Here is a 14,221-nt window from a genome sequence, read left to right as displayed (position 1 = left end):
CATCTTCCATGATGCTCCAAGCCCCTCCAGTTTCGATAGAAGAAGCCATAAAAATGTGAAATCAAAATGCTAGATGAAAAAGAGGAAAATGTTGTGTAAAAAGAGTGAATAATAGTAGAAGTATAATGAAATGTAAGAGTATTGGTGTTGAAAGTGAAGGGTATTGATAGGTATTTATAGAAAAAAAATATCAGAATTTTTTAGAATTTTTTAGAATTTTTTACGATTTTTTTTCATATTTTTTCCCCCAAAAAAGCCTCAGCCGTTGGATTAATCCTCAGAAGCAGATCGGATGGCGTTGGAGGCGACACGTGGCAGCGTACCGTTGGCGCTGGCGTCGCGCTGACGTCAGCGCGCGCTGGTTCAAACACGCGCCAACGGTAAAAAAAATTTAAACGCGCTAGCTGACGTCAGCGTGACGCGAGTGCTGACGTCAGCAACCGCGTTGTGGACCTGGGGCTGGTTTCGCCTTCGGGCTGGCCCGAGATGGTGGGTCCCACACCACCCCCGGGCCTGGGCGCAACGCTGGAGCGAAATTTTTTTTTTTTTCTGCCCTCGCCTCGGGCTGGGCTGCATTGATGGAAGGGCTCTAAGTCCCCCTTATTTGAAATCATCGGCCCATCGTGATGCACCTCTCAGCCCATCTGGACTTGAGCCCTCTCTTCGTCTTCTCAGCGTGAAACTCCATCGCTCTCTATTCCGTCGGTCTCTCTCTCCAGCTCTCTCTTCCGCTCTCTTGCTCACTTCGGCTATCTCTCTTTTCCTGCTCACTGCCTCTCCCTCCTCTTCGCGCTCTCCCTCCTACTTGCTCTCACTTACATCTACAACGTGGTAGCTCTCTTGGATCGAGGAGGTGGTCGCTCTCTCTGCGCTCAGGTAGACAGTTCTCCCTCCTTTTTCTCTATTTAATATTAGCTTGGTAAATTTGATGAATTTGTTTAAATTTGTATTTTGGGTTTCATTGAGATGGTGGGTTGAATATGAAGTTGAACTTTCATTCAAGTGGGAAATTCTGGATTTGGTTTTGTTGATATGGCTGAAATTTGCATTACACATTTACCACCAGAAGAAAAACAAAAAAAAAAGCTGGGATCTCTTAAAACTATGTTTAGATTTAGCTTCTTCAAATGATCAATGCAACTTTTGATAAAAAATAAAAAATAAAAAATAAAAAATCATTGCAACTTCCTTGAGCAGAGTTTGGTTTCTGATCAATCAGTGTGATGCAATAGTCCAGTGGAAGTCCAGTCGTGCCATTTTGATCTTAGCCTACTGTATTTATATCTTAGAGTGGAACTCATGAGTTTTCAAATATCTTCTGGGGTTCTACAACCTTGATTTAGAACCTGAAAATGCCATTTAATATGATGCAACTGGAGAGCATATAAAAAAAGAACAAGAAAACCTTTGTAATTTTGTAATTTGGATAGCAGTACCATTCAGGTCGGTGAGGTATGGCGGCAGTGTCTATGCGCAGCAGGAGTAGAAGTATGGAGCTTTCTCCAGAGGAAGAAAGGATTTTGATAAGAGACATTGCTTTGGCTGCTGAAGCTAATTCCAAAGAGGGTGACATCTTCTACTTGCTTACTCAGAGGTTTGAACTTTGTGTCTTGTTTGTCTAAACATAATATTATTTTTCTTAATAACATGTTGCATTTGATTATTAATTTTTTAAATTATCAGAAATTTGTTCTTCTTTGTGAAATGTTCATGTTTCAGTGTTTTTTAAATTGGTTTTTGTTAAAAGAAAAATCTTGGTTTGCTGCAAAACAGGCTGTAAATTCATATGTTCTAATGAATGCTTTTGTTTTATGGGCTCATCTTGAATATGAAAATTGCTTCTAATGTCTTTTTAATTGGTTCCCAATATAGATGGTGGCAACATTGGATTGATTATGTGAACCAGGACCAACCCAATAACCCAAACGATGCATCCTTTGTGTCAGAGCATTATGATTCGGCTGGTTCCAGTACCTTGAAGAGGCCTGCTGGTATTGATAATTCTGACTTAATATATGATGCAGCATCAGCGGATACCAATTCGGGCATTGACATACATGATACTTTGCTAGAAGGCCGTGATTATGTGTTGCTGCCACAAGAAGTTTGGAACCAATTGCATACATGGTGTGGAAATGTCATGCCTTTCTTTGTTACCCCTACCACTCTGAAAATTCGTATTCACATAGATGTTATTGTACACACACACACACACACACACACACACACACACACACACACACACATATATATTATCTATGTAAATGCAATGTGTTCAGATGTGGGAAATATTACTAGACTTCTGGTTGATGTCATTTTGTTTACTAGGAAATGATGAGAAAGGTATTGCATCATGCCTTATATAAGCAAACTCAGAAGTAATACTGAGACACCACTACCACTAATTGAATTGAATGAATTGTATTCTAGAGATTTGTTTCTTTCCTTTTTTTTTTTGTATAAAAAAATTGTTGCAATGCAAACAGTCGATTGAGAAAAGTGAACATTTTAGGAATAAACCAGCCTTCCGTAAAATCCCTTTAGATTTGCATTTCAGTGACCGTACAGCATATACATACTTTGGATTGGAAGGAATAATGAAGACTGTACTATCTCTCCGTACTCTTAAATGATTACCCTTGTGAATTGATGTCAAGTTTCATCTCTGTGTTTTCAACCTGTTGGATTTATCAATTTCTAAGTGTGGTTGGAGGAGAATGTTTAGTCTAGAGTATTCCCTTCCAAATGTTTAGTCTAGAGTATTCCCTTCCAAAAAAAAAAAAAAAAAAAAAGTTAGGTGTAGACTACATGTGCTGTATTCCTGCAAGATGAAGTGTAAATAGAATTAATAGTGTTTGCTGGTTATAGGTATGGTGGTGGTCCAACATTGCCAAGGAAAGTGATTAGTTCAGGTCTTTCTCAGACGGAGATGGCAGTAGAAGTGTACCCTCTGCGTCTTCAATTACTTGTGATGCCAAAAGGTGACCGCTCTATTATAAGAATAAGCAAGAAGGTAAAATAGGCAGGTCTTGATATACCACTTTCTTCAGTGGCAATTGTGCCTCTTTAGTAAGGTCTTACTAAGTATATGCTGATTTATTTATTTATTTTGTTAACCTGAAGATTGAAATATTTTGGGCAGGAAACCATTGCAGAACTTCACAGAAGAGCTTGTGATATCTTTGATCTTAGCATGGAACAAGTAATAGTTTCCTATGACTCTGCTACTACTGCATCTAGTTTCAGTGTCTTTATTTTAAATCTTTTATTCAGCAGCGCATTTACTCCAGCTATTTTGTTACTTGAGAGTTTCCTCACCTGAAGGTATGCATTTGGGATTACTATGGCCGCCGGAAACATGCACTGATGAACGACATGGATAAAACACTTGATGATGCCAATATACAGATGGATCAAGATGTGAGTCTTAGTTTGTTCCACCACTTTATTAGAACCACTATGCAAAATTCTGCTTTAGCATAGGGCTTCATAATTTTCATATGATGGTACATAGGACCTTTCGTACGTTCACGTTCTGATTTAAGGCTACAGTTTCATAAAGATGTTTCTTAATCATGGAATCTTGAATGTTTTACTCCATTTGCATGATATCATCGGAAGATTCCTATTTTCATAAATAGGTTATGGGTGTTTAAGTTTGAGTTGAAGTTTGCTTCAAAGCATCAAGTATGGATATATTGCTTTTGTGTTGCTGTGCACCAGAAACAGAATGTTTAATATTATTATTTACCATGTTGGTTTACAAAAGCATCTGTTTTGTTTGCACACTTTTTCTTTAAGAGGTTATGTTGCCAGATCATGCGCCTCTGTATTTAGGATTGGTGCATTGATGTGCATTTTGACAAATCTTGACCATTCAATTAATCTGATGGAATTAAATCAGTACATGTAAGATTAGAATAAAACTCTCCGTTTTCACCTTACCACAATTCCATCTCTTTGCCTGTCTCTTTTTCCTTCCCTCAAGTCATCTTTCCACCTCTTCCGTAAAATCACAAAAAACTTTACACAGCTGTGTCATTTGATAGTATCCAGATATCTACTGTCTTTTGTGTCATTTGATGGATGGGTGAAGGCGTCAAAAGCCTACTCTGGAAGTCTATAATTTTTTTAATTCTTGGGTTGATGACATTAGTGAATCCTACTAATTCTGTCTTCCTCTCAGATTCAATTGAAGAACATGACATCCATGTTCTTTTCTTTTATTTTTATTTTTATAATTATAATTATAATTATAATTTTTATGAAGAACACCCATTTCCATAACAACCACTCTAATCTTTCTTAAGAAGAAGGCAAATGGGATATTGTTTATGGGAATCAAATTCTAAATTTGGATACTTATGAAACAGCAGCTGTAGCTATTTGACTACTTGACATTTTGGAGAATAGAGGGGAGAAGAGACTGACATTGGAATGGATTAGGGCTAAGTGCAAAAAGAGAGTTTTATTCTTATCTGACGTGGACTGATTAATTCCATTAGGCTCCATTTGGATGGAAGTGGGCTCCATTTGGATGGAAGTGGGCTTCATTTGGATGGAAGTATTTGAAAGAAATGATTTGGATTCGACAACAAAGCTAAATTTGCTAAAGAAAATTTAGAAAACATTGGATTGTATGTATGTGAAATAACTTGATGTAATACATTTGAAATGAATTTGAAATGACTATATGCATCGAGTCATTTGAAATCCATTTGTTTTCTTGAGTTCCTTCTTATTCAAATCTTGGCATACATGGACTGTAGTAGTCTAAATAAGCAGTTTAATGTTATAATGTCATCTAAATTCCTAGATTTGAAATCACTCCATCCAAATGGCCCTTAGCTTAATTGAATGGTAAAGATTCATTTAATTGCACATAAATGCACGATGCTAAATGCAGAAGCTCATGATCTATATGGTTCCAGTTGGAGAGTAAGATGTGTAGCTTCCTATGAAGTAAATAATTTCTTTCAGTCTATCATTTTTAGTTAATGATGCATTGCTACACAAAACTTGATGAGTTTAACATCTTGGTAAAAGTCATAGAGAGTAACATGTCTAAATACTGCAAATGCTTATTACTCGACAGCTTTCTTTCTTCTTCTTCTTCTTCTGTTTTTGTCTTTTTTCCCCAAAATTTCATGTTGGTTTTGTTTTGTGATCAATTAAAACAGATTCTGGTGGAGGTGCTTAACCCTGTCAATGGTACCACATTGGGCAGATCCACAAGTTCTGTTCGCTACAATGGATCTTTAGAGAAGGAAGGTGCCTCTGTTCTTGTAGAGCCTTCTAAGTCAAGCTTGTCGATTGCAGGAGGTTTATCTGCAACCAAGGGCGCATCAAGAAGCTACAGCGTGGAGCTCATACAAAGTCAAGGCCTAATTGCTAGAGAATTGGATACTCCATATGGGACAATTGGTGTTAGTACTAGGGGGTCGTCTTGTGGCTTGACAGGGTTGCAGAACCTTGGGAATACTTGTTTTATGAATAGTGCTATACAGTGCCTTGTTCATACTCCGGAGTTTGCTAGATATTTTCGGGAAGATTATCATCAGGAGATAAACTGGCAAAATCCTCTGGGCATGGTTGTAAGTTTCTAATATAGTATATTTGCATGGTTACTTTTTATCTGAGTATCCTGAAACCTATAATTTTGTTGTTATAAAAGACCGCCAAATTTTGTGAGTCAGTTTTTAAAATTTAATTTCCTTTTTTTTTTCCTAGTGTTGTCTTCTAAGTGGCTTTGTTGCTGTCATTTGCTAAACTCAAAAAGTTTATTTTATCAAGCATGCAATATCTAGCTGTATGTGACACTTGCACAAAATTATTGAGGTCTGACATAATTTCTGTTCCTTATTCTCCTTTTAGCATTTTAGGATTTTCTAGATTCAGAAAAATTCAATACGCACATGAATGATGAGTCGCTATTAGGATATCTTGAATATATGGTACATATTGTGAGAATTTTTATTAGCTTATGTGGTTCATGACTTGTGTAGTTATGGAAACACACAATTGATTTTAATATTTCCAGTTATCCGCTAGTTGACTTAGCCACAAGTTTTTTTTTGGGTGTCTCTTGTGGATATGTTGTTGACAGTTGTATTTTTGTCCACTTTATTTTGATAACCTGGTTTTGTTTCTCATAAATAGAAAACTAGCTTAGCTAGCTACCTTGCATCATGCTTGTGGTGATTGAATACTCAGCTAAACTCAACAAAGGCAGCCACAAGATTCCTTGTTTTGCATGTATCTATAGATATACATATTCCTAAATGTAGAAAGCTCTTCTCGAGAAGGAATCCTTTTTTTTCTTAACAAACGTGCAAAAATAATGTGTTCAATAACATGTCAATACTCATCAATGCATATTACATTTTAGGTGTTTTAGTCTTGGATTGGTTAATCGCTTAAATGTTAGGTTTTAAGTATGACTTTAACAATTAAACCTGTCAATAGATGGGATCAAAGTTTAAAAAATTGGCATAAGTGACATGCCTATGAATGGTAGTACTTGAGAGCTTTATGAATGCTAGTAGTGAGACCTCCATGATTGCTTTTATGTTCAGTCAAACATATTTTCAAGGAGTACCTTGACTCTTCTTGAGGGTATTGCTGTAGATATCTTGTTAAAATTAGCTTGTGGATTGAAATCCAAGCAAGCGATTTGAAGGATATACTGAGATGGTGTTTGATGTTTCTGTGTTTTGAAAATTTTACTGATTTGCTTTTTTGGCTGAATTTTTTCACTGAATTGGTCAAAATGTAGGGTGAGCTAGCTCTAGCATTTGGTGAGTTACTTCGGAAGCTATGGGCACCTGGACGAACACCGGTTGCTCCTCGACCTTTTAAAACAAAACTTGCTCGTTTTGCACCTCAGTTTAGTGGTTACAATCAGCACGATTCTCAGGTTTGGTACTTGACACTATGTTTTCAGCAGCGTGCACACATGCAATTTGGATGAACTTAAAAGCTAATTGTTGTTTCAGGAGCTTTTGGCATTTTTGCTAGATGGTCTTCATGAAGATCTGAATCGCGTGAAACACAAACCATATATAAAGTCTAGAGATGCTGATGGCCGGCCTGATGAAGACGTAGCTGATGAGTATTGGGCAAACCACATTGCTCGTAATGATTCTATAATTGTTGATGTCTGCCAAGTGAGTATGTCATTGAAAAAATTATATGTCAAAAAATTGTTGTTACACTGCTGCTTCAAGTATTTTTTATTGTTATTGTTTGTTTGAATTTGAAGTTGATTCTGCTTGTTATCTTTTCTTCCATTATGCTTTTTCAATCAAAGGCATACTAGATAATGCTAGATAGGGTTTGCAAGACACAACGCTTGTAAAATAGTGTCAATCTTTGCCATGATGTAGTATATTTGTAAAGAAAGAGATATGCCTTTGGTTGTGCTGGGTATCTCTCCATATGGTGGATGCGGATACCTGGATTCTTGCAATACCTGGTGTGTTGCAACTTCAAGTGCTGTTCTAATTGCTGTTTTTTATACACTGTTGGGATTTGGTGCTAGATGTCTATCTTGCTTCCTACTTGTATTGCTTGCAATTCTGTTTCCTTTTTGTTAAATGATGCATGCCCTCCCCTCAACGTAGGTAGGTGATGCATGCCTCCCTTGCTACCATTGTCATTGAACAATGTTATTAATGTATTAAAAGTATATTATTATCCAACATGTGGATAAAGCTTGGTGGTCAACCTTAATTTTATTTGATATGAAAATGTTCTTTCAAGGTGAGGAACTTACCATTTTGTTCTTTCTTACACTCCTAATGCAGGAGCATCTACGAAGCTCTCTAAGATTACTTAGGTCTGTGACTCAATTGGGCTAGGATTCTATTTACTTTAAATTATTAGTTACTTCTTTTGTTTTCCTACTCTTACTAGGATTTGGTTTAATTTCCTGTTTAGGTTTTTAATTTCCTATGTCAATTAGGTTTTCTGTATTCTAGTATAAATAGGCTAGTTAGAGACTCTTGTATTGAGTTTTTGTTGATAAATATAATTTCAGACTTTAGTCTATAGAGTTTATATTGGGATTTTGCCCTAGAACTCAATTATCTTCGTTCCAACGTCGATTCTACTGCTTTATCCTTATATTCTCTGTATTTTGGTTATGTTTGGGTCACTGGACAGCAGCTTATAGCCTCTGCCTTGCATCAACTCCTCATCACCTTATGGATCTCCTAGAACAACTGCTACTCCTGCACCTTGCACCACTGCCCCAATATTCTGTCAACCCCACCCTTGTACCACCTACAATAACTTGATTGTATGGTCCATCTAATCCTTCCAATTTGTTCTCTCTCCTTTCTGTCCAGTTTCGTCACAATTCCTTCACCTGCAGTAAAGAAACCCAATGCTAATCTATTCCAAAAGCAGAGACATATTTTAATATTATCCTTGACAAGGGGAAGATCAAAGCAAATGGCTTTTGTAGCCATACAAAACAAGTAACACAATTGGCATAACCTTTATGGGCGTTGGTTGTAAAGGTTGTCGCTATATCTGGGTAAGTTAGTACTGCTGTGAGTCTGACAGTTTTGCTAGATTTATGTTTTCAGTCTAAGGAACTTCTGCTTTGAGCAATGTGGAGGTTTAGTGGTACTTATATGTCATGGAGATTTGGTTAGTTTTGTACCTTTATCGTTGGATGCTCAAGCGAGGCTCGTTTACTTATGTTTTGTCATTTGAACCTCTTATCTCCAACTATTGGAGCGGTTTTGTCAAACTTTAAACATGTTTTACTTTTTAAATAGATTTTTGAGGTTGGCTTATGAAATTTTAGGTTGTTCAAAGTTTTAAGACAATCTTGTAGGTTTGGGGTATTTGGATTCTTATCTGGTTTATATCTTAAGGTAATTGATTAGAGCTTTTATGTGCATTTGGGAAATTAGTATCTTGGGGACTCAAGTGACGGATTTGTATTGGAGCTTGGGTGGGTCCGGAATCCGAAGAAATTTAGCATGATATCAAGAGTGGTGGCGGTAGCTTCAAGATGAGTTGCAGTAGAGTGGCTTTTGATTGGAAAAAAAAAAGGCAGCGACAAAAGTCAGGGATGTGGTAGAGTGCAAATTGATGACCAGTGACAGCTCCTTAACTTCTGGAGGTTAGCATCACATCTGAAAAGTTCAAATGTGGGGCCTGTTATTTGAGCACTTCGATAGGGAAGCGTGTGCTGTTTAAGCAAACCACAGGGAAGTTTATGTTATTGACTGAGTTAGACAGAAACATAGAAGTTATTTTTATTTTTTGTTAAATACCCCTTGAATTTTCCTCTTTAAAGTTCTAAGTTGTTGTCTGTTGACATACTAATTGTTTTGATTTGCTGCCACAGAGTCACATGCAACACTTAGTTAACATTAGGTGACACTTCCAGGATGACATACAATCCTAAGGTTTTTGCTCATAACCTTCTGAGGCTCGTCAACCTCAAAATCTCATCATGAGTAAACCTCAAACCAGTATATGGCAACTTGCCACTCATTTGGCTTAGCTGGTGCCTGAGTTTAAATATGTTGGTTGTAAATCTAGGTCTGTACTTTGTAAGTGTTTCCTTACCCTTGTCTGATTCTTCTCCTAGTGGGCTAATTCTATGGCTATTTGTTCTGACAATTTTTATTCATGGAATAAGCAAATGATGGTTTTTGACTTTTCTTTGAATTTATTTTTTTGATTACGTTATACGATGCACCAATTAGAAGCTTCCTGATTTTGTATCTCATTTATCAAAATAAAATCCTATTTTTACTGTTTGATGCTATGAAGGTCGGTGAGTCATGGCTTGGCATTTTCAAATCTAGATATGTTTTTACTGAATCTGGATCCTAATCGAAATGCTTGTCCTGGTAGTTTGTATAAATGAAATTTTTGGCTATGCTTATAAGGACTAAGAAAATATTGTTTGATAAGTGCTAACAAGATTGTCTTTATATGTCAGCTCAGCATAAATCCCCTAATGAAACGCTCCTACAGAATGTGTTTTTAAAACTTCATTACTTCAATCCATATATAAATAGTTTTTCCTCACGGTTATGATGTTTCCTGTTTTACAGGGCCAGTATAAGTCAACTTTGGTTTGTCCCATTTGCAATAAAGTCTCTGTTACTTTTGATCCTTTTATGTACCTTTCATTGCCACTCCAGTCCACCACCACTAGAACAATGACAGTAACAGTTTTTACTTGCGATGGAAGTGCATTGCCATCTGCTTGTACTGTCACAGTCCCTAAACAGGGACGTTGCAGGGACTTGATCCAGATGCTTAGCAATGCTAGTTCTGTAAAGCACACTGAGAAGCTTTTGCTTGTGGAGGTCTGTAGCATTTACATTTGGAATCTGATGCTTCTGTTCTTCTTTCGGAAGGTGTATGGTTCGTTGAACTTATTCAATTTGTGGTTCACAGATACAACACCATATGGTTCAGAGATTTTTAGAAGACCCATTAATATCATTATCTACCATCAAAGATGACGACCATCTTGCTGCTTTTAAGGTTCCAAAGTTGGCAAACACAAAATATCTTCAATTGATACACCGCCGTAGAGAGCAGTATGTATACTTTGATCTTGACCTTATAGTCTGCACTGTGCTTAGAGAAAGGCTGTCACCCACTCACCCCAAGTTTGATTCCTGTGTTTTCCTTGTTTGATTAGTCCCTGATCTTAATCATTTTGCGCTTAACTAATTTAGCCATTTTTATATGTATCCTGAAAAAAGGCTGGTTGTTTAGTTAAGACTGCAAAAATGTCGTTTTTCCAAAAGCACTTTGTCACATTTTCCTAGCCAGAGCAGCGTGTAAAATGATTAATGTGGTGTTGACTTGTCTTTCTCATTTTGAATCATAAACAACAAAATTGATGCGGAGTTGATTTGTCTTTCACTTTGAACTATAAACAACTGCACTTGTTTTTCTGGAGTTATCTGGTAGATTGATCATTTTATAGCTTCTTCTACTAACTTTTAATTGTCTCCTAGAGGAAATAGTGATTCGCAGATCACATCAGGATGGAAACCCTATGGAACACCTCTTGTCTTGCCAATCTCATGTGATGATGAAATTATTGGAGGCAACATACTGATGATGGTTCATAAAATGCTCTCTCCAATGCTTAGAACTAAAAGTTTGGAGCGTACTAAGATATCTGGTGTAATGTCTGCAACAGAAGGATCAGACCCCTCTGTTGACTTGTGTTCCGGCGAAGCATGTACTGATTCTGTTGTATCAAATTCAGCAAATAAGGATATCACTAGTTCTAAACCAGTGTCTTCTCTAGAATTGCCTCTTCAGTTGGTTGGAGAAAATAATACATGTACTGATCTATGGGTGGGGGTAGAGAAAGCCATCAGACTGGCCTCATCATCAACATCAATACTAATATATGTTGATTGGTCACAGAAGTTTTTAGAAAAGTATGACACCCATTATCTGGAAAACTTGCCAGAAGTTTTTAAGTATGGACCTGTAACAAAGAAAGCCCGCACTGAACCTCTCTCGTTGTACACCTGCCTTGAAGCTTTTCTACGGGAAGAACCACTAGTACCTGAAGATATGTGGTTAGTCTCTCTCTCTCTCTCTCTCTCTCTCTCTCTCTCTCTGTCTGTGTTCAAAGTCACACAAATGATAATATAGAATTATAGGTAACTACACAAGGCTTCAGGTGTGTGCGGGATCCAATGCCTTTTTTATATTAATTAGTAGAAACGTTTAGGGCTTAGCTCTCCCCTAGAGGGTTTATTATTTTTTGGGTGTTGAATTGCCATTTAGGGCTTAGCTCCTGGGTTTTGTGCACCCAAAACCCTAGAGCTAAGACCTAAACGGAGGCATTTTATTCACATTTAATGTGCCCTTTGAACATCAAGAGGTGCTATTTGGATCGAGCAGTATCCAGAAGTGTGGTATCTTGCTTAACAAGCAGATTAATGATCACTATATATCCATGTATCAATGATGGATTAGAAGGAAATTTATGGTTTTCTGCATTGTTGGATGAACCGAATAGTTTTATTTTTCAAATTGTTGGCAGTGTCAGTTTCATCTGAACTTTGAAGACATGTCTCACACACACATTCTCCTGTAGTAAGAGGTGAGAGAGATGAAAGTTAGAAACAGGAAAGAGAAATAAACAAAAGAAAACAAATAGGAAAGTAACCAAAAGTAAAGAATGATTGAATGGCATTGAGAGTGTATACCACACTATAGATTGACTCAATGATAAATTTTATAAGGTTCATCACTCAGCCATTTGGTACATTTGGTTGTGTTTAGAGATCAGGAGTTTTGTTAAAGATCCGGGTGTTTGGACAGGAGAATGTGTGCATAAGTATAAATTTATATGTCTGATGAATGCGAAATCGATGGTGATCAAGGGGCCTAGATTTGCTAGAACTTTTGTGAGAATACCACCTTCGGTGCTACAGAAGATGGTGCGAGTATTTTCTTTTGGAATTTGAGTGCAATTGTTACATGATTGCAAATTCCTTACAATTGCTACTTTACAGATGAATGAGTTGTTAAAAACTTATAATTAGGGAGCCAGATTTTTGAGCTTTATGAAGCAACTTTAGAATGGAGCATTTTTAAATTTCTAGTATAAAATAGTTCTGTGGTTGTAATCCGGCAAAGTATCTAAACTGTCAAAATATTATACTGGTATCTGATAAAGAGTCATCTGTCTAGTTAGTTCCTTTTGTTAAAAGAGGAAACATTGCCATTCATCTACGAAATATGACCTATTAATAAAATATACGGTGAAGGTACTGTCCCCAGTGCAAGGAGCGAAGGCAAGCAAGTAAAAAGCTTGATCTATGGAGGCTTCCAGAAGTGTTAGTCATCCATCTAAAGAGGTTCTCATACAGTAGGTCTATGAAGCATAAACTGGAAACCTTTGTTGACTTTCCGATTCATGACTTTGATCTAACAAATTACGTAGCTAGCAAGAAAAACGCTCGACGTCAACTTTATGAACTCTATGCCTTGACCAACCACATCGGCGGAATGGGTAGCGGGCACTACACTGCGCATATCAAGGTGAGTATCTGAAAGGATTTCTTTGGTTGAAATATCAGCTGCATCTGGTATAAATCTTCTTATCGACTGTTATTGTTGTACAGCTTCTAGATGAGAACAGGTGGTATAGTTTTGATGACAGTTGTGTATCGCCCATAAATGAAGAAGAGGTGAAGTCAGGAGCTGCGTACGTACTCTTTTATCGGCGTGTTGCGACTGAAGATGCTGATGCTAGCTGCTAAAAATGTGGTCCAATCCTGTGTAGGTGAGGTGACGACTATGTTTAATCACAAAACTAGCCTCTCTAGGGCATGTATATTTCTTGCAAACCCTCGTTTTGTAATCGAAACAAGCTAAAGCCAAGCTCGGTTTGTTTAAGATACAAGTTAAGCTGGGGCTTAGGCATGTTCGTCTCGTAAAGCTAGTGACAACTCGATTAGAAGAACTGTAGTGTTCTTAGAAGTGTCATGTCTGTAATTTTTTTTAAATTTTATGTTGAAAATGTGTTTGTTTACTATAAAATATCCGTGTCCTTGTTGCTATTTGTTAATTACTATCATAGTAAAATATCCATGTCCTTGTTGCTATTCGATGAAAATATCATTTTTTTGAGCTGGCAATATTTTAGCGAAATACTATCTAGTTATTGTGATAATTTCGATATTATAGTTTTGAATTATGACCTTGATATTTTCCTTCATTATGTTGATTTATTTATTAAATACATCGCAATAATTTCGATAATATCGCGAAATAAATACCAACATGTCAAAAATTATTTACGAAAATCCATCGCGTGATTGCAAGGCCTGGGATTTGAACCCTTGTCAACATGGTAAAAATTATCTTTTAAATATTTTCAAGTACTTTTATTTTATTTTATTTTAATATAAATATTTATTTATTATTTTTTTTTGTGAAGACCTTTTTTATTGAAAGAGGCGATTAACATATTAAACTCAAAAACACAACAAGGATGCTAGGACTTGAACTCAGTACCTTGCCTGAGGGAGTAAATACTCTAAAACACTACACTAGTGGGTCCTTTGCAAATTTTTTCAAGTACTTGAGTTACAAACATATGCTTCTTTTTTAACTTTATAATTTTTTTTTGGGTCCTTTATTCATTTTTGAAGACTAGGAAAGATGGACTATAAGGTTTTTTGGACATGTAGGGGTCGTTTGG

General features: G+C 36.7%; 1 protein-coding gene across 3 annotated transcripts; it reads left to right on the top strand.

Moving 5' to 3' along the window:
• LOC18770551 (ubiquitin carboxyl-terminal hydrolase 5) lies at nucleotides 598–13,655 on the top strand. 3 transcript variants are annotated; one of them, XM_007203174.2, is made up of 14 exons: nucleotides 598–876; nucleotides 1,434–1,594; nucleotides 1,873–2,127; nucleotides 2,869–3,013; nucleotides 3,143–3,202; nucleotides 3,325–3,420; nucleotides 5,181–5,594; nucleotides 6,776–6,916; nucleotides 6,996–7,166; nucleotides 10,083–10,340; nucleotides 10,432–10,577; nucleotides 11,004–11,582; nucleotides 12,783–13,056; nucleotides 13,140–13,622. In XM_007203174.2, the coding sequence occupies exons 2-14, from the start codon at nucleotides 1,455–1,457 to the stop codon at nucleotides 13,275–13,277; spliced, it is 2,817 nt and encodes a 938-aa protein (XP_007203236.2). In that variant the 5' UTR covers nucleotides 598–876; nucleotides 1,434–1,454; the 3' UTR covers nucleotides 13,278–13,622. The 3 variants fall into 3 exon arrangements, with proteins under 3 accessions (XP_007203236.2, XP_020423640.1, XP_020423641.1); XM_020568051.1 differs by having other exon boundaries at nucleotides 628–876; nucleotides 3,310–3,420; nucleotides 13,140–13,655; XM_020568052.1 differs by having other exon boundaries at nucleotides 628–876; nucleotides 1,444–1,594; nucleotides 3,310–3,420; nucleotides 13,140–13,579.

This window comes from Prunus persica, chromosome G7 (genome assembly GCF_000346465.2).
Source record: "Prunus persica cultivar Lovell chromosome G7, Prunus_persica_NCBIv2, whole genome shotgun sequence".
In the NCBI taxonomy this organism is placed as follows: Eukaryota; Viridiplantae; Streptophyta; class Magnoliopsida; order Rosales; family Rosaceae; genus Prunus; species Prunus persica.
The sequence above is the reverse complement of the archived record's forward strand: the minus strand, read 5'-3'. Positions and strand labels throughout refer to the sequence as shown.

What these genes read in the sequence shown, in the direction of transcription:
- LOC18770551 (XM_020568051.1), top strand. Translation starts at nt 1,455, where the DNA reads ATGGCGGCAGTGTCTATGCGCAGCAGGAGTAGAAGTATGGAGCTTTCT. An exon ending in TGGAACCAATTGCATACATG is followed by an intron (nt 2,128 to 2,868) that starts GTGTGGAAATGT and finishes TGCTGGTTATAG; the next exon opens with GTATGGTGGTGGTCCAACAT. An exon ending in CTAGTACCTGAAGATATGTG is followed by an intron (nt 11,583 to 12,782) that starts GTTAGTCTCTCT and finishes TATACGGTGAAG; the next exon opens with GTACTGTCCCCAGTGCAAGG.